The 20,780-nt window shown below is 46.9% G+C and overlaps 1 protein-coding gene across 1 annotated transcript in view; it reads right to left on the minus strand.

The window, feature by feature from the left end:
• Positions 1-20,780, minus strand: part of DEPDC1B (DEP domain containing 1B) — an 86,328-nt gene that overhangs the window by 47,030 nt on the left and 18,518 nt on the right. The window contains exon 2 of the mRNA XM_075541059.1: positions 15,540-15,805. Coding sequence (XP_075397174.1) covers positions 15,540-15,805 — 266 coding nt within the window. The remainder of the gene's footprint in view (positions 1-15,539; positions 15,806-20,780) is intronic.

The following is a 20,780-nucleotide window of genomic DNA, read 5'->3' on the forward strand; positions in this document are numbered from 1 at the left end:
GGTCTTGTGGATCCAGTGGCATTGTAAGTATCTCAGCGCTGGCAGGGGTCTCTCCGTGGCTTCTCTGGCTCTAGAGGTCTGGTTGCATCAGGATAGGTCCGAGTGGCTTCTCCAGCTCGCAGGGCATAGCACCGTGTGTCTTGTCAGTAGAGCACCTCTCAGGGAGTGAGCAGAGAGAGTTTCCAAGGGAGGGAGCCGAGTGAGAGGGTCTCTCCCACCTCCAAAGAGGAAAATCCAGGAGTTCCCAGAATTCTCAGGAGAAGGCCATGCCCACACAGAGACCTCATTGATTATATCTTGATTGACAAGCCAGATTCTACCCCTTCACTCAGAATCCTCTCAAATTGATACCCGATTATGTAACTACCACAAACTCTAAGCTGAGAAATGTTTTCATAGACATCGAAAATAAAGATTCCTTTTTGAGAGGAAGAAATGAGGATTTTTAAAAAGGAAAGAGATGTGACATAATCTGAGAGGTAATTTACTATAGATTAGCAATAACTATTGCAGGGACAATGAATTAGTGAAGGTGCCTCTTCAAACCCAAGTCTCTGTAACTCCCACCCTACTCAGGCCTTTTCCTGCCTGAGTATGAATAAGATGGGGTGTGGGGGGGGTTGCGGGGGCAGAGGGAGACGGGAGGGGTGGGAAAGACACTGATATGAGTCACCTGTGAGTAACTGCTCACAAGATACAGTGTGGGTGCCAACCTGCTGCATATAAAATGAGTCCTCCCTCTGCCAAGCAGGAGGGCAGGGGTCTTATCACCATGAGAACCAGGAGTAGAGCGCATCTTCTGGACCCCAGATCCCCGCTCAGCGAACCTCCCGATCTAGAAGACAACTGTAACATCAGGCTTTAGGCTAAGGCTTCCTGGAATGGGGTGCCTCTGGGCACTTAAACCAGGGAATTGGGTCCGCTGATCCATGGAGCTTGAGCTGAATGCCTTCGGGTTGTGGCGGGAGTGGCATGGCCTTCAGGCATTTATTAGCAGCCCTGAGAGAACTTTACAGCACGTCCCAATAAACAGCTGCATCTGGAGCATTTCTCAATTGCATTGCAACGTGTAAACCTCCTCAAGAAACCCTTTAACCGTGAGCTTTGTCTGTGAGTTCTGTGCGGCCTTTGCAACGAACATCAGAACCTAGAGGGAAAGCAGAGTGCAGGAAAAAAGAAGGCTGCAAAGGACAGAACAGGTACTGAGAAAAGAAATCTCATTGAAACCAAGGAGTGTGTGTGTGTGTGTGTGTGTGTGTGTGTGTGTGTGTGTGTGTGTGTGTAAAAGTCCTGGTGAAAGGTAAATGCTTAAGTGCCAAACAATGGGCCTTCCAGCTACTGGCCAGAGAGTTGGTAGTTTGAAGCCACCATCAGACACTTTGGAATGCCTGGTGGTGCTCCTCCAAAGCCCAGTGGGGTTTCCCTCTGCTCATACAGCATGGTCACTGTAAGGCAGCAGCTGAGCACAATGTGACGTAAGGGGGGCTAACGGGGAGTGATCATGTACAAGACCACCTAAAACCATGAAATACTTCTAAATAAATCTAAGAAAACATATATAAGATCGACATGCATAAACCACAAGCCAACGTTAATAAAGACACCAATAAAGGAAGAATACACCAACTACAAAGATCCCTGCTGGCACAGTCAGCTAAGCATTAGACTGCTCGCCCAGCAGTCAAGGGTTCAAACCTACCAGCTGCTCTGAGGGAGAATGAGGAGGGAGTCTGCTTCCAAAAGTTTTACACCCAAGGTTGCTATGAGTTGGAATTAATTCAACAGCAGTGGGTTTGCACCGTATTTGCATTAATGGATTAGACAACTGAGTAGTTACATAATTTCATATCAACTTGATACATAAAAAGATAAGGGTGGAATCTAGCCTGTCAATCAGGTGACTTCCCTGTGGTACTTCCCTGTGGGTGTGGCCTTCTCATAAGGAGGGCCCTAAGGACACCCCACTTCTCTCTCTGCCCTCACCTTCCTGCTAACTGCCCGACTGCTGCCAGAGCCAGCGCCATCGGATCCACATAATTTTGCACCCACCAGCCTGTGATCTTCCTGCATTCTGCATCATTGCAAGTGGCTGTGTGACTCTGAAGAGAGACATATGAACCAGTAACAGATTTATGAACTTGAGTTGGATGGGGCTGGGATATTTTCTCAATATAATTACTTCTTGATATAAAGCTCTTTGTTACACACATATATGAGTGTCACTGGTTTTGTTTCTCTCGTCAACCTGGCCTTACGCAAAGACTTAATATAAACTTACAGTAAACAAAACAGAGGCAAGCTAGACAAATTGACCAAAGGAACAGAAGAGGCATTAAATCAAATCGGTAAGGCACTATGTCTCCCATTGAAAGATATATGAATCCAGGAGCCAAAGGGCTGAAACAGAAGTATCCTACTTACCATCCCTCCTAGTAACTCACTGGGGGCTTTGTGCTCCCCTATCCTGACAATCCTGGCCTTGGCAGAAACAGAGGTCAGCCTTGCCAAGACATACAACCAGGGTGCTTTGGACTTCCTATGTCCAGACACCAGGAGGCAAGAAAGAGAACCGCTATCCTGATAAGGGTAAGCATTCCTGAGCCGCAGGAAAGAAGAGGGCTGCTCTTGCACAATGGGGACAGGGACCCGCGGCGTCCGGATCTGCAGGGACACCTCTTGGTGAATGACTATGTGCAGAAGCACCGTCTGAGAAGTGCATGGCTGTCGAGAATCCAGGCCCCCAGGAAGAAACTTCTGAGCCATACCACCATATGTGCCACCCAAGGCCCACAGAAGTGATAGATGAGGAGATTGGCAATGGAGTGTGGAGGAGGGGTGGGGGAGGATAAGGACCAGTGGTCCTGAGACCAGTAGTGACAAAGGTTGTATTTCTTTCTAGTAATCTCCCTCTTCTGGGTTTCCTCTCTAGAAGGCCGGCCCATGGACATTCAAGGAGAGGAGGATTCGAGTAGCTCAAGCCACGCCTGCGCTGGCCCTGGAGCTGCACGAGTTGCCCAAGCCCCTTTCATGCAAAGGCCCTGCTTCCCTCGGGTTTCATCCAGTCAATCCAGAGCAAATCAGGAGGCAGGCCAATCCTCCCGGAAAACACGGGACTCCTCTAACAGGTAACCTTTCCTACCAAAGTCCCAGAAGCCTGGTCAAGACTTTCTCAGAACACTACTCACCCGGCCGTCTTAGAGCATCCCTGCACAATCCTCCTTTCCCTCTGTCCACTCACAAGGGCCAAGGCCAGCACCTTCAAGAAATTACTCCTGAACATAAAGAAATTGCACATCTGGACCAATACACAACGTCATGATCAACAGAAAAGATACGGAAGTGGTGGCGTACTTCATTGTACTTGGATCCACAACCAATGTTCATGGAAGCGGCGATCATGAAATCAGAGTACACACTGCAATGGCAAATATCCTACAAAGGTCTTCTACAAAGGATTACAAAGCAAAGGTGTCACCTTGCTGAAAAGTGTACCTGACCAAGCCATGGTGTTTCCAATGGCCTCAGCTCAATCAGAAAGCAGGACAGTGAATCTGAAGACCAAAGGAGAGTTAGTGCTTTTGAATCGTGGGGTTGGTAAAGACTAGTGAATGTACTATGGGCTGTCAGAAACATTACGGATGGAATGCTCCTTAGAAGTGAGGCTGGTGACATGTTGCACGTACTTCACACACGTCATCAGGAGGGACCGATGCCCGAAGAAGGAGATGGTGCTGGATAAAGCAGACTGCCAGCAAAACAAAACGAGGAAGGCCTCGCTCACATGGAGTGACACAGTGGCTGCAACGTGGACGGATGCTAAGGCAGTGCTGCATTCTGACAGGCACAGGATGGCTGAGTCTGAACTAGCTCAGCAGCATTTAACAAGAGTTGGTTACAACAGATACCAAATTTTAAAAAATGTATAAGCCCAGCGGTGCTGAACTGAAATCCCTGTCATGTGGCTTTTCTATCCATGCCTGTTAACTCCCACCCAATCATTGGGTGGATGGGACGATGCAAATGGGGTACATGAAGCAACCAAGAGAGGGAACTGCTCAGTTCGGGTTTCTGTTCCTGACTGCTAGAGAGCTGTTTCAGGAGTGGGGAGAGAGAGAAAGACTCCCAAAACCATTGAGGTAGAGCCACCACCAGCAAGGCACACTCAAGCTCCCTGGCTAAAGTGGCTGAGGCCACGGCCTGGAGACCATGCACAGAGCAGTAGAGCCCTGCTGAGCCAGAGCACAGGGGCTACACACCAGAGACCTGAGGCTGTGGCCCAGTGAAGTGCAGCGGCAGGCAGGCCTCCTGGACCACAGAGGCGGATGCCAGGAGACAGTGTAGCTGAGAGGCTGAGGACCACTAGCATGGAACTACTTTATGATCTTGCCTTGTGGTAACCTTTACCTCCTCTGTAAACCCCCTTAATGATGAGTACTGTCTGTGAGTTCTGTGGGACTCAACAGAAAAGAGGGCCCTGCCAAAGTCCCAGAAGCCTGGTCAAGACTGGGCAGGTGGTGTCCAAAGGTGGACGCATTATCTGATCTCTGTCTAGAGGCAACTGGCGGAAAGGAGCTGGATTCTCCTTCTCCCTGGTCAAGTCAGAGGAGGTCAGATGTAGCCTCGGCGACCTGTGCACACCAGCTTACAAACATGCCCTATAGGGCTACTGCTCTATTTACTTCTTGAACCTTCTACTGTGCCCAGGGCGGAGCTGTCATTATTACCCAATTACAGTGAACTCTGAATCACGTTCCATGAGGCAAATCTGCTTGCACAAGACCTCCTTATTGTATTGAAAAGCAGGGATGGTACTTTGCGGACTAAGGTGAGCCTAACCCAAGCCATGGTGTTTGCCATGGCTTCCCGTGCACGTGAAAGTTGGACATTGAATAAGGAAGGCGGTAGAAGAATGGATGCAGTTGAACTGTTGGGCTGGACAAGAAGATTGCAGGCCCAATGGACTGTTAAAGAAAAAAACTGATGTGTATTGGCTGTCTTGGAAGCTGGGGATACTTCACCTTACACACTCGGGACATGCTGTCAAGAGACATCAGTGCCTGGAGATGGACAGCAGGTGTGGTACGGTGGAGAGGCATGAAAAAGAGGCAGGCCAAGGCCCTTCCTGAGGTGGACTGACACAGTAGCTGCACCAATGGGCTCAAGAATAGAAACAGTCGTGAGGGTGGTGCAGGACCAGGCAGTGTGTCCTTCCATTGGGCATCAGGTCATTATGAGGCAGAACAACATAACAACAACTGAATTGTGCCAGCAGCGATTGTTTACATTGTTGCTAATGTTCTTATAGTTGCTAATTTGTCAAAGTTTCTGATGCTTCGGCAACAATATTTTGGTAATTGGTATTTGTTAGCCTATACCAATATGGTTTTTTGGATGAAGTAGTAATTAAAGAAAAGGGGGGGGGGGTTAGGGGCATTTTTTTCTGTTATATACAACGTTGTAAACTACTAATGTTATAATTCAATGAAGACCAATTTTATAAACTAATTTTGCCTTAAGGATTCACATAATCTAAAAAAATATTGCATTTAAGTGCTGTACAAGTTTATAAGGGGCTTCAAAGGTCATGGGAAAATGGAATTAAACGATAATGGGATTTGCCCAGGAACTTTTTAAACCCCTCATATTTATTACCTATTAACCTGTGATTAATATTTATAACACCATTACAAAGATTTTTATATAGTCTGGTATAGGAGACCAATGAGGGAGGGTGGGGACACTGCAAGTTACTGCACTGAGTGTCACCAACCCTAGTAATGCCACTGGCTGATGGCCTAGTGGAACCAGAGACAGAAAAACTCACTTGGTCTATGTGAGTCAGAAGCAACTCGCTGACAGAGAGTTTGGTTTGGTTTCTGGTGCTACAGCTCCAACAGCACAAGGGACTTTCTGTCTTGTTCCTACTACTTTGCCAACGACCAATACATTCCATTTTAACAATAACGCTGCAGGAGTCTGGGGAAAGTCCTAGTCCAATCTCACTATCTGTCCACAATACACTGAGATAATTAAGGTTTACTGTGCCAATCTGGCTGATAAACACATGTGGGGTTAATTGAAGGGCAGAAAGATAAAGGGCTCAGTGAGCCTAGCCTTTCTAGGTCTTGGGTCTTTTGCTTCAGCTGGCAAAGCTCACTTCCTGCAAGACATGCCTGAAGAGAAGCCACATGGACCTACCCCGATGCAGCCCTGGGTGCTGGAGCAGCCGTGTGGAGACCCCCTGCCAGCGCTGAGATTCAGCTTTCCTCCTGCAGTCGGCATCATTGCGTGTTTTGCAAGATTGAGGAGCACTATGTAGATTGGTGTCGGACATATGGGCTAATGTTGGACTTGTGGGCTTGGACAGCACTGGGTTGGGATGCTTCCTGAATATACACTTACCCTTGATATCAAACTCTCTCTTATACATATGAGTTTCTGTGGTTTGCTTCCCTAGTTTACCCAGACTAACACACCTTCAATAAGGAAATATCAACAGCCTTACTTTATGGATGAGGACATAGATGTGCAGAGACCAAGCCATTTGCCTGAGGTCGCGCAGGAGTGGTAGCTGAAAGCCAAGATTAGAACCCACATCTGCCTCACTGCAAACGCTGAGGCACTGCTGTGCACCACTGAGCTCAAGTGCCACTTAACTGCAGTGCATCTGCCATGGACTGAGCACCCCTGCCTCTGCGGAACACAGAATGGAATCATCACTGTTTAATTCCTCACAGTAAGACAGAGACTACATAGTCACTGACCTTGACACTTCTTTCTAAATGAATTTTAGGTTTCGGCTGGGTGTGGGGAATTCAAAGATAAAAAGCAAAATTAATTGACATCCTTATCTCCTCCCATTTTCTTGGTAATGATCCCAATCTAAGTTCTCATATGGCTGAGCTCACTAATGATTACTGCCTTGGGACTCTGTCCCCTTCACCTCAATGGACCTTTCTCGCAACCTCCCCTTGGCAAACGCCAAGTGAGAAACCAAGCTTCAAGTGCAGCGCCGCTTCTGGACCAAGTACTCCCAGACTTACTCAGACAGAGCTGTGAAGTCACATCCACATGGTGGCTTTTACAACAATGCCTTTTACTTCCTAACTAGGTGGAGAACTGCGAGGTGGCATCGTGCACATGTCTGCCACACACAGGCACTCCAGGTGCTTGTGAGAGGAAGAGGAGGGAGGGGGCAGGAGGGAGAACCTTCTGTGAAACCAAAGTGAAATCAAAGACCCGGAGACAGACTACAGAACTAACAAGAGGATTGAACTATTAATCAAGCAATTGGTCAAATGCTGACTGGAGGTGAGCCGCACACAGGTGCTTCGATAAGCCATGCTTCCTTTCAGTCGCTTACACCTTCTGTCTGACCTCTCCCAGTCCTACCTGCAGGCTTACTGAATCCTCAGATTCAGAGAACTGTGTGCTCAACCTTCTGCAATTGTTATCAATCCAGTCGTGTAATCAGTCTCAAGCAGATTCCTACTCTTACAGCAAGTTAGACTACAATGGACGAGGACAATGATCAGTTCCTGCGTGATCTCCAACCATTGATTTTGTAGCCCAGAATATCTTGATACCATGATTAATCTACTTCCTCTGGCCAAAAGGACTTTCTCCTAAGACTATAGCCTCCAGTGAGCCACGTTCCTTCATTTCTCTGTGTTCCAGTGCTCTGTTTCCCAACGAATGAAACTAACTCGTGGGTAATGACGGTTGCTGTTTTCCATCTAGTCGATTCCGACGCGTAGCAAGCCTGGAGGCCAACATAGGATGGTCCCATAGGGGAAGTTCCTAGGCTGTGATCTTTACAGGGGCAAATCATCAGGCCTTTAACCTACAGAGCAGCCAGTAGGTTTGAACATCCAACCTTTAGGTCAACAGTTGGATGCTTAACCATTGCTACACACCAGGACTCCTTAGACAAGATGAGTTGGCGCAGTGGCTTCATCGATGGGCTCAAACACAAAAACAACTGTCAGAATGGTGCATAACCGGGTCGGGTTTGGTTCTGTTGTCAGAACTGACTCGACAGCACCTAACAACAACAAGGCTCCTTGGGATGATAAACAGACGTAAATTTGTAGGAAAGAAACACGGGTAAGGATTTTAAAATATGGGCCATTGCGAAAGAACCTTGGATTTTAAAACCTGGGCAATTTTAAGGGCGACTCGGTGAAGACCAAGTGGATAAAATGAAGAGGTAAAGAGAAAGGGATAGAGACACCTACAGGAAACATGAAAACACCAGCCACAAATAAGGGACCAGAAGGGAAAGACACGTGGCAGGATGAGTCACTCACCAAATCCTGAAAGGGAGGGTACAGAAGCAGGAGCTGCTCGTCCATGAGCTGCCGTCCGTGCCTCAGGGCAGATGCAGGACACCACGTGATGAGGCTTCCTTGGCAGCCAGTACGGCAGCGAGGGCATCCCAGCCTCAGGCAGAGTAGCCCAGCACAGAACCTGCAGCCCTACTAAGTGAGCCTTGGTGGACTCTGCTGGTATGCCTCAGGAGACGATAAAATAGGGAGGAAGCAATTTACACTACAATGTCTTCCTCATCTGTCTTGCCTTGAACTGGGGTACATGTGTCATAAACTCAATGGCCAACCCCATTACTGTCAAACTGATTCCAACTCATGACAGGACAGTGCTGAACTGCCCGAGAGTCTTTCCGGGGCTCATCAATATCGATGGAGGCACCTGCTCAATTCCAACAGCCAATCTTTCCGTTAGGGGCCATAGGTATTGCATGTGGGAAACTATAAACGTTTAGAACTAAAATGCCCCATTCTGGAGAGGAGGAGGTGGATGCCCACGAAGGTTAAGAAACTTAGCCAACAAATTACAGGGCAAGAACTCGGGACTTGATGAAATGGTAAAGGACAGCAAATTGGCACGGGGTCTTTGTGTACTTTGTTACCAAATCAAAAGATGCCCACCAGAGGGAGCCAACGGGTCATTAATTTGAAGGTAAAGTTTTTAAAACAAACCTTTGGCAATCCAGTCAACTAAGACCCTCTTTCAAAAAGGCTTACAGAGCAGGAGTGAGGAATTTTCCCACAAAGCTCCAGAAAACTATTAAAGAATCACTCACACAAAGAAACTCAAATTCTTTCCTGAACTAAAAATAGAAACTTTTCAAATGATTCATTTTAGTTGTCTTGGTTTGCTCGTTTTGCCTCTCCTTTTCAAGTGGAATATGTTGCCGCTAGATGAGTATATGAGGAACCCACTCGATGGCAGTGGGTTGGTCTGGTTTTCACAAGCACATACGCATTCCAGTTAGCAACCCCCTGGGGGTTGGGGGGGCAGGGCCTGGACTGCTAATTGCAGTCCGTGGTTCAAATGCTCCAACCGCTGCAGTAGTACATTCACTGTGAGCCGGAATCACCTCGAGGGCGGTGGGGCCAGCAGTGTGAGCACCACCACCGTCAGCATACAAGATTCCTCACCAGCCTCCAGGAGAAAACACGTCCCCCTGGGGCGGCCCTTCCCTCCGGATCAGCAGTCAGCTGAGCTCCAGGTGAGCTTCAGCCCTCCACTCCTTTTCACACGGAGCAGTACATTCATACAGTCCACCAGCTCCAACACTGGGGTTGTTTGCAGGGATCGGCGGTTACGCACAGGGGTACTATAAACATGCCCCCGTGGAAGCTTAAGTCTCCGTTCCTTGTAGACAAATAAAAGCCTTGGACCAGTTTCTTAGGTTACAGGATAAATATAAAGGGACTTCAAAAAGTTCATGGGGGAAAAAAATCCATTATCTTTCAGTTCCATTTTTCTGCGAACGTTTGGCAGTTCCCTCGTCTATCTTTCACTTCCTCAGACACTGTCACCACGCTGTGTTGCGAGATTTCACATTCCCACAGGGGAAGCGGGCCACCTGCGCCCAGCGGCTCTGCATCTTCATCGGTATTTGGTACTGTCTTTGGTTCACTTGCTTGTGTTTCTTCATGACGATTGCTTTCCAGTAAGCCTTACAAATCGAGTTAAATAAAACCAACAAAACTTGGGAAAAAATCATTTCAAATCGAAATCAGTATTTTGGAAATTGGCTAGAAGTGAGAGAAAAACAGGAAGGAAAGGAGAAATGAAGGAAAGGGCATAAGAGGGGAAAGGAGAGCGGCACAGATGAAGAGAGGTAGAAACAAAGGGGGAAAGACAAAAGCAGCAGGGCGAAGAAAGCGTTCTGACACTTAAGTTCAGGTCGCACAGCCGCCACTGGAGCCGGGAAGTCTCCTCTGTAGAGGCAAGCACTTGACAGCCATGGAGAACCAGGTTCAAGCTCCAGATCAGGGCAGGCAGCCCCTACCCACTCTCCCTCACCACCACCATCCCCCCTCCCCCACACACACACACCCTCCCTCCCCTCCAGGCTGCTACAGATCATAGGCCAGGCACCTTTCTCCATCAGTCCTGCAGCTGATGATCAGAACAGGCACTTCTATCTTCACATGCCCACAGCATTGCACTTAAACACCCACTGCCATTGAGCCAGTTCCAACTCACAGGAACCCGACTGGGGGGACAAGGGTGCCCGTCTTTGCAGGAGCAGATAGCCACATCTTTCTCCCTCCGGGTGCTTTTGGGATCTGAACCATCAACCTTGTGGTTTGTAGTCCCACGCTTCACGCACAGCGCCAAACAGTCCTACCTAGGTAGATCTGCTCACATAGGTTTCACCTTTTTAAAGAGAACAGTCTTTGGCTTGATGAGAATGAAATAGCCTCCCTGTTCACCTCGAAGGTTGTCATAAAGATCACATGAGGGCATGAAGGGGCAAATGCTTCACCCACAGAGAGCCCAGGGAGAAACAGGAAATGAGGGGCTCAAGTAATACTTCCGGACCTCTGGTCACCTTTCGGAAAACTTGCCCCTGGTCAGTAAGGCCATTTGCATAGTAGGAGCTTACTTTCCTTCATACACTAAGATTGAAAATATCTTTTTATTTTGTATACCTAGTTCGGATTTCAGATCAACTCTTTGATTCTGAAGGGAAAATATTCTAAATTTTAATGTAAAATGCATTCTACATTCACACAGCAAATATGGCACACAATTTTTTGTTTTAACTCTCAAAAGAAAACCTTTCACATTCCAAAATAGTAAGTTTAACTCATCATCTTGTTCACAGAATTATCCAACACACATTGTTATACACATACACACACGGCAGGGGGAGTGGGGTTTCCCAACAGTTCATGGAAAATGGAATTAATAAATAATGGAATTCCCCACAAACTATTTTTAAATGCCCATCCCCATGCCTGTCTCATTAACAAATATATTAAAGGCTTACCGTATATACTCAAGTATAAGCCAAACCGAACATCAGCCAAGGCACCTAATTTTACCAGAAAAAAACACAATAAAAATATGCTGAAAAACTTGGCTTGTACATGAGTATATACGGTATATTTTCTTTAGCATTCTTTAATTATGCCTTTATCTAACTCACAGATCCAAGAACCTACCTCTTCCCTGCTATATTTATGTAAGTTTATATGCTAATATATTTGTTTCCCCCTTTATTTAAGGGCAACTTCTTGAAGAGAAGTGAGACTTTAATAGTAAATATAAAGAACCCTGGTACCACTGAGGTTTGGGTATTAGGCTACTAACCACATGATTGGCAGTTTCATTAGGCTGGGTTGACTAGAAAAACTAATCCAGTGACACTCATATATATATATATATATATATATGTGTGTGTGTGTGTGTGTAAAAAGGATTTTATATCAGGATTATATATTGAGCAAGCACTCTAGCCCAGTCCAGATAAAGTCCACTAGTGTAGACACACACAGCCATCCATATACAATGATGCAGAATGCAGGAATATCACAGAGCGGTGGGTGCACTCATGTGGATCTAATGGTAGTAGCCGCATCACAGGGTTCGCAGCAACTAGGGTCAGCCAGCAGGAAGGTGTGTGTGGGGCGCGGGGGCGGGGTTCCCATGACCCTCCTTATGAGAAGGCCACGCCCACAGGGAGACATCATAAGACTGTGACCTGGTGGACAGGCTAAACTCCACTCCTACACTTTTATACATTGTCAAGTTGACATGCAATTATGCAACTGCCACGGCAGTTCAAACCCATCAGCAGCTCTGTGAGAGAAAGATTTGCAGTTTTGCGGTCTCTGAAACCCTATACAGGGCTGCTATGAGTTGGGTTGAGTGGGTGGCAGTGGGTTTGATTTCCTGGGAGTACGAAACACATTACTGGAACTCTGCGAACACATAAAAATGTGATAGCTACACCAAAAGCTTCCCGTTTAGTCGTCTATGTCCTTGTTTATTCACTGTCTCATTTGGCACTGCAAAGATGTTGAGTGACTTCTGACTCATAGCTACCCAAGGTGCAGCAGAAGGAAACCCCGCTGGCTGCTGTGGCAGCCACACAACTGTTACTGTGCATGAGGCGATGGCTGCAGCCACTGTGTCACTTCACTTTGTCAAATGGCTTCCTCTTTTTCGCTGCCCCTCTACTTACCAAGCCTTTCCCATGCCTTTCTCCAGGAACGAGACTCTCCTCCTAACATGTCCAGACTCATGAGACAAAGTCTCACCATCCTTGTTTCTAAGGAACATTCTGACTGTACTTCTTCCAAGAAGGATCTGTTTGTTCTCTTGGCAGTCCTTGGTACCTTCAATATTCACCAGCACCTTAATTCAAATGCACCGATCTTTCCTTGGTCTTCCTTATTCAATGTCCAACTTCCACATCCATGTGAAAAAGACCAGTGTGAGCCAGGAGGACCTTACTCCTCAAAACATCAGCCTTGCTCTTCAGCATTTTCAAGAGGTCTGGTACAGCAGATTTACCCAATGTAATGCATCCTTTGATCTCTTAACTGCTGCTTCCATAAGCACTGATTGTGGAGCTATTCAAGACGAAATCCTGACAATTTCCATCTTTTCTCTTCATCATGACGTTACCTATTGGGCCAGCTGTGGTATTTTGGTTTCGTTACTTTGGGTTATAATCCATTCTGAAGACTGCAATCCTTGATCTTCATCAGGAAGGGATTTAAGTCTTCCTCCGGTTCAGCAAGCATCAAAGGGAGAGTTCTTAATTTAAATCCTGGCCCTTCCACTGCCAGCTCAATAACAGTGGGTGAACAAATACCTTTGGCCTCATTAAATTCGGCTCACTCACTGCCATCAGTTGATGCCTATTCATAGAAATCCTACAGGACAGTGCAGCACTTTCCCTGGGAATCTTCTACCCCAAGAGTGCCCAGTAGTACAAATTGCTGATCTCAGAGTTAGCAGGCCAGTACATAACCACTGCATTCCTGATTTAAAACTAGGCGGCTACCACCATATTGCCATCTAGTACAGTGGTTCTCAACCTTCGTCATGCCGCGACCTTTAATACAGTCCCTCATGTTGTGGTGCCCCCCCAATCACAACATTATTTTCATTGCTACTTCATAACTGTGCGTTTGCTACTGTTCTGAATCGGGTGACCTCTGTGAAAGGGTCGTTCGACCCCTAAAGGAGTCACAACCCACAGGTTGAGAACCGCTAATCTAGCACCTGTAGATGGAGGTGGAAGTACCCTCCCTCAGCTACAGGGTGAGCTGTGGGACAAGCCTGCCCATCACAGATGCTCTAGAAATGTTCATTCCCGGCTTCCCGGCAAGAACTCTTCTCCGCTGTCCTTTCCAGCTTTCTTCCTTTTCCATACGGAAGCCCCTCTTACAGAAAGCATGGCATTTAGAAGTGTGGTCCTAAATTTCATTGAACTTCATTGAATTTCCATCTGTTTTGAAAGGCAGCCTGCCTCTAGCTCAGTCTCCCACCTGTGTCTTCGTTATAGCCTTGCGACACTACGGGACGCAGCAAGGCTGTTGGAGCACGCAGCTCTGGTAGAACCACCCTGCTCTCTCCCGGAGCCCGAGCATGCAGCAGCGACTGTCTTGCGCTTCAGTCAGAGGCTGCAGGTGTGCAGCCGCTGGCTCCACGCTCTTCAGCTCACTCTCAATCCAAGGCTTGTGCAGCTCCACAGAGTAGATTTACATGTCTAAACAGAGTTCGGCCCAGACTTGTCTGGCTCATTGGCAAACCTCAATGAGTTGATGAGGAGGAACGTTCCCTTGGAAAAATGGAAAGTCACACTGTGATTTTGTGTACAAATAGTGAAGGAAACTCTCCCTTTGTGACTCATTGGTATTTCTTAAAACAAACTGGTAAGGGGGCAGGGGGAGCGATTTCTTAAAGGAGGACTTTAATCTGCCTGTGCAATCCGCTTTCAAGGGGGATACACCATTAAATCTCAATAATGAGGTGAGGTGGGTTCCAATAGAGCAACCATTTTACTCTCGGGGGATCCATAAAGCCCCCGGGAACTGCGTGGAAGAGACTCAATTTAAGGTCGCAATAGAACAGATTGGAAGTTACTCATCCAAAGGATCTTTCAGAAGTGTTCTCAGCCGAGTCTTGATTGGCTACAAGTAATTAACGTTTCCTAAGGGAAAGCATCACTTACTAGAGCATCCCCCAAGGAAGTGTGGCATATGGTAGTCAAGTTTCCAGGGCCTAGTGCTCAGTTCTTTGGTCTCAAAATCAGCTGAGATAACCCAAGATCCTCATTCAAAACTGGATCTGCAAAGGCAGGCATACCAGATGACAATCTTCATGTCTTAACAGCAAGAGACCGCTGATTAAACTCCGCCAGGAGCTAGACTCTAAATGTACAGCAGTATCTGTCCTTAGTCCTTGGGGCTCCTGGCCGCCAGCCTGCTCTGTGGCCCTGCCCAGCAGCTCCGCCAAGAAGGTGCAGAAGCCACATGGCTGGATGCCCCAAGATGCCCTCAGTCAGCGTCCTGTAAAAGCTTTCTTATTTTCTTCGGGAGTAGTTCTTAAAAAGTGACTGCGCAGGGTCCAGATATGCTCCCTTTCTATTTTAACTCCATGTTTCCATGCCCGGTTCTTAACACTTAAGTTCGGCAGGGACATCGACAGAAAAGTCAACAAGTCCTCCTTTCTGGGGCAGTGCAGCTTCTTTGCTCCTACTCCCTCTTCCACGTCCATCACTAGAAACCTGCTGTACTGTACGGAGAAGGGAGGTGAGGGCAGAGACAGCTACTTTCCCTGAGAGAACCATGAAAAGCGGAAAAGCTAGACTTGCGGGACCGTCGTGAATCTTCCACGTAGGGAATTACTAGTGCAGACTCCCAGTGGGCCTTGAACTCTTAAAGATCAGGGGCACTCTGCCACTAAGCCCTGGCTGGCTACACCCTCCTCCTTGCTCACGAAGGTTCGGACGGAGCGTTCAAGTCCAACGTTACCGTTACCTCGGTGGCCATCTCCCCAGGTGGGCATCAGAAATGAAAAGTTCTCCTTACAAAGGACTCACTGTAACAAAAGACTGCTCTGGGGCGCTTGGGGACCAGGAGGAACAGCAAGCCGCTGAGGATCAGCACAACCAAGAGCACTGCTCTCCCGCCAGCAGGGGGGACTCCTGCCACATCCACGCAGCCTCCCCGCCCTCCGCCTCGGGGCTGCCGGGCTGCGGTTACCTGTACAGACGGCCGTTGTCTTCCAAGTCTTCCTGGCCCCAGTTCCCCTTGATGTCCTCAATAACGTGGTTCTTCAGGAATTTCTTTAGCAGCTGAACCGTTTGCTTGCGGGTCACCTCGGGGCCGAAGTTCTGGCTGCGCCGCAGGAGCTCGTGGAGCCAGTCGGCAGCCTCGGCCGCGGTGAAGCAGCGCTCATAACTCTTGAAGCGACAGCGGTGTTTGCGTAAAGGCATCCGAGCCCGGAAAAGCTCCACGGTGTCATTCCACTGGGGGGAAAGGGACAGGGGCGCTTAGTGATCTACTGGCTTTGTCTTTCTTTTTTTAAAGCTATTGCATCCCGAATATGCTCATTAATGCAATTAACCAAAGTCACTGCCGTCCCATAGCGACCAAAGAAGCTTCCAAGCCTGTAGCTCTCTGTAGAAGAAAGCCCAGCCTTTCTCTCGGGGCGCAGCTGGCAGTCTCAAACTGCCGGCCCTGGGTCACAGGCCAGTGCATAACCATTAGGCCTCCAGGGCCCCTTAAAACACCGCTCATTAAAGCCCAAGTAGCAGACGAACTTTGACATGCTTCCACGTACAGCCTCCAAAGTCTAAAGAAAATGTAACTTTCTAAAGGTGGTTAGTTCATCGTTTATTCGTTCAAGAAAAAACTGGGGATATGTCCATCAACGTGTCCTGTTATGTGAACTTAATGGATTTCAAGGCAATGAAAAACAGACATAAAACTAAGTCCAATGTGCATAATTTACTTCCTGGAGTTCTTATGCAGAATGTGGCTTTATTTCATTCAGCACGTACTTATTATCGAAGGAAAGGCATGATGTAAGAGGCAGCGAACTAGAGGTACATTAGATAAAGTGCTTGATGTCAACCTCAAAGTCACTGCCATGTAGTCCATTCCAATTCTGAGCTACCCAATAGCCAGAGGAGAATTGCCCCTGTGGGTTTCCAAGCCTGTAAATCTTTACAGGAGTAGGAAGCTCATCTTCCTTGCTCAGAACAACTGGTGGGTTTGAACTACTGACCTTGTAGTTAATAGCCCTACACATAACCCAGGAGTCCATGCCTGATGCCACAGAACCCAACACCATAAAGACACACCTTTTAAAAGTAAATAGGCAGTCTGCTGTATCCTAGTATTCTCACTCAACAACACAGAATAAACTTTTTTTAAGCACATAAAGCACAGAATGGGTGGTTGTATGGACAAAAATAATTGGTGTGTGGCTTATCCGGGGTACGGGATGTGGTGGGAGGTTGGAGATAAATGACGAGCAAATAATGACACAGGACAGGGGAGTATGTTCTAGAACTGACAGTGGTGATGTATATACAACTCTTTTTCAAGACAACTGAACTATGGACGTGTATGTGGTACACAGTGCACTAAAAGTATTGAGGAAAAAGTAAGTACATAAAAGAATTAAAAATAAAATAAAATACTTGACCGAAAAAAGAAAAAAAAAGAATGGGGGGTTGGAGCAAAGCAAAACTATTTAAAAGAATGGCTACTAGAGATTTTCAAATAATTCATGCTAATTTTAAGCCAGTTTATGGGTAGGAGGCACTTCAGATATATCATGTAGACACAGTGCCCTGAGCAGTTAGGGTTCGTACCAAATTCTAACATCAGAGGGTTCCACAGCCTGCTCTACTACTTAGCAGGGAAAACTCAAGCATGTTAGTAGGCCAAAACTAGATAACTGTTTGTTGGATGCCTTCTAGTCAATTCTGAATCATGTTAAGCCTCACCCTATAATGACAGAAGAACTGCCCCATAGGGTTTCCTAAGCTGTCATCATAACAGAGGGGCCCTGATGTCACAGTGGCTAAGTGCTCGGCTGCTAACAAAAAGGTTGGGGGTTCAAGTCCACCAACTGCTCTATAGGATAAAAACATAACCGTCTGCGACCATAAAGATTTACCGCCTTGGAAACGCATGTGGCAGTTCTACTCTGTCCTATGGGGTCACTGTGAGTTGGAATCAATTTGCTGGCAATGGGCTTAATCCTTATGGGAGCAGATCCCCACATCTTCTTCCTGAATATGGTTATCAGGTATTACTTAACTGTTGTTACCACCCAGGTTCCTGATAGCAACATTAGACCCAAACCAATAAAAATCCATTCCATCTAATAGATCCTGATGCTACAGGATTGAGTAAAACTGCCCCTAGAGGGTTCCCAGTGCTGTAATTTTTATAGAAGTAGACCGTTACATCCTTCTCCCTGCTGCATTCAAACCACTGACACCCCCCCAGTTAACTGCTAAGCTGCTTAACCACTGAGCCAACAAGGTCCCTATCCTAGAACCCAGGAATAGATAATCCATGACTTTCACCTGATTCAAAAACTTAAAAAATGTTATCAGCAGAGAAGGGGTGGGAAAAGGGAACGCACATTCTGGGTAGTAAACATCTGCTACTTTTGGTGATGGTAAAAGAGACATGATATGTAGACATAGCAAGCCCAGCATGACCAAATTAAAGGATGCCTCTGAGAAACGCTCTCGAGCTAAGCATGTCTGTACTATAGAACAGGCATATGTAAGAGGGCAACAAGCACAACAAAGAACAAGAACTGAGCCCACGATCCCATAAGGCACACACGTATATGGTCAGATGTGACAACAGATGTAAGCATCTCTATGTGCATGCACATGCAAATACAGATGTGTGTAGGCAGACACATACATTCATGGAAGGCACCACTACAAACAATCCTCAGACCTAACCAAATACTTTCCAAGATCAGATTTCTACCTTTCAAACCAACTCAACTGGCACAGCACAGCTCACAAAGTCCATGTTCTACATCCTAGTGAAGTGAATAGTGTCTTAGGTCTTAAACAGTTGTGAGAGACTAAGACACGACTATTGGTTTCTATTTATCAGAAGTGTAAGAGAAAGATGATAACCAAAATCACAGAGAAGAAATAAGTCTACAAAGTTGATAGCCTATGGAAGCCACAATCTGAACCACCCTGAGACCATAAGAACTAGATGGTGCCCAGCTACTCTCACCAACCCTTCTAGGAGAGTAAGGGAACACCATAAATGATCTTGGTTAGAATGGGAGAAAAATGCAGAAACTCAAATTCATAAAAATGGCCAGATTAATTGGACCATTTGAGACTAGAGAATTCTCTGAGACTTTTACCCTAAGACACGCTTTAAACACTGAACCAAAAACAATACCCTGAAGATCACCTTTTAACAGAAAAGGGTAGTTCTACCCTGTCCTATAGGGTCGCTATGAGTCTGTATTGACTCATACTTATTACTCTGTATACGGAACAAATAATTTGATTAGCTGGACTAAATAAAGAAATATATAACATCAAGATTGGAAAATGATTCGTTAAAAATGTGCTATATGCATATGACACCAGCTTGCTTGCTGAAAGAATGTAAGCATTGTCTAAGGAAGGTCAAAGAATATAGCCTTCAGTATGCTGTGTGCAAAGTTCAAATCCAACAAAACCCCCTGCCATTGAGTTGATTCTGACTCACTACCACCTTATAGAAAAGACTGAATTTGGGGGATTCTGAGAGTGTACCTCTTTAGGGAGTAAAATACCTCCTCATTCTCCGGAGAAGGGGATGGATCAAATTGTACCGGAGTGGTGTCTCAAACTGCTGACCTGGGAGTAAGCAGCCCAACAAGTAGACACTCTACCACAAGGGCTCCTCACAGCTCAATGAAGAGCAGCATAAATCCTCGCAATTCGACCAATAGACAACGTCACAATAAATGGAGAAAAGATTGAAGTTGTAGAAGCTATGGTCAAGAAATCAAACAGCATATTACATACAGAAAGTCTGCTGCCCAGATCTCTTTAAAGAGTTAAAGAGCAAAGACGTCACTTTGAGAACTACTGTTTACCTGACCCAAGCTATACTATTTTCAAGCACCTCATATTAAAGACGGATAGTGAAAGAAAGAGCAAAGAAGAATGGCTGTATTTGAATTTTGGTACTGGCAAAGAATATTGGAAGTACTATGGACTGCCAAAAGAACAAACAAACTTGTCTTAGAAAAAGTGCAGCCAGAAGGCTTCTCAGAAAGGAGGATGGGGCTTCGAGCAAGATGGCAACTGAGTGACACACACCAGAGGGACTCTGCAGAAATAAACACAGGAGAATTACTGAGAGGGAAATTCCACACAGCCAGATCGCAGGAGGAGCATCAGAAAGATAGCAGAGATCCACTAGGTTTTGAGGAGCTGTGGGCTTTTGGCTTCCCACAGTGGAGGCCAGCTAAGGCTAACTTTAGCCCTGCCACAATCTGGACCAGAGCCAACTCCTTCAGTCAGCCAGCCCAAGGGCTTTATCTCAATACAGCCACTGCCACCTTGCCTCAGGGTAGGGGTTAAACCCTCCCGCCCTACAGTCAGGCAGCTATATTATTATTTTTGTCTTTCTCTCCTCTCTTCCCCCACTGCTCCCCAGACTCAGCTGGCTCAGTTGGGGTTTTTTTTGTTTGGTTGGTTGACTGGGTTTGTTTTCGGGGGGCGGGGGAAGGGTTTGCTTTTTTTCCTCCTCTTTTTCCACTCACACGCCAATGCCAGCCTCCAGGCACTCCCCTTTGCCTAGGGGATTACTCCTACCCTCCACCAAGCTGGGGGAGGTCCACTCTCTGAGGCGTAACACCCAGCTGGGGAAATCGTGCCCACCTTCTGCCTCAGGGGAACTCATACCTACATTCCAAGGCACTCTATGTGGCTGAGGAAAATCCCACCCGCCAGTTCTCAGTGGCATAACAAGCAACTGGAAATATCCAACACATCATCCACTGCAGAGGAATTCTCACCTACCCTCCAAGACCCTCTAAGGAGCTAGGGGAAGACCTGTCCACACATTGAGGTGTTCTACTTGGCTGAGAGAACCTTTGCCGGCTTTCCATGGCACTCCATGTGGCTGGGGGAGCATCTGCCCATCCTCCACAATCCCACATGGCTTAGGGAAATTCCTCCACCTGCCATATTGCCTCACACAGCCCAAGGCAGCCCCGACAACACTCTCCAGCAATCCACTCTGCGGTGGGAAGCTCTGCCCGACCTACACAGCAATCTAGCCAACTAGCGCAATTCCGCCCACCATATGTGGTGCTCTACAACAAAGTGGGCACACCCACATACCCTCCCCAGCACTCATGACAGAAGGTACTACTGAACACCCTCTGAGGTGCCCCAAGCCACCATGTGTCACACCACCATGGCTTCCTGTGAGATCATCCAG

Source organism: Tenrec ecaudatus, chromosome 2, assembly GCF_050624435.1.
Source record: "Tenrec ecaudatus isolate mTenEca1 chromosome 2, mTenEca1.hap1, whole genome shotgun sequence".
NCBI classification, from domain to species: Eukaryota; Metazoa; Chordata; class Mammalia; order Afrosoricida; family Tenrecidae; genus Tenrec; species Tenrec ecaudatus.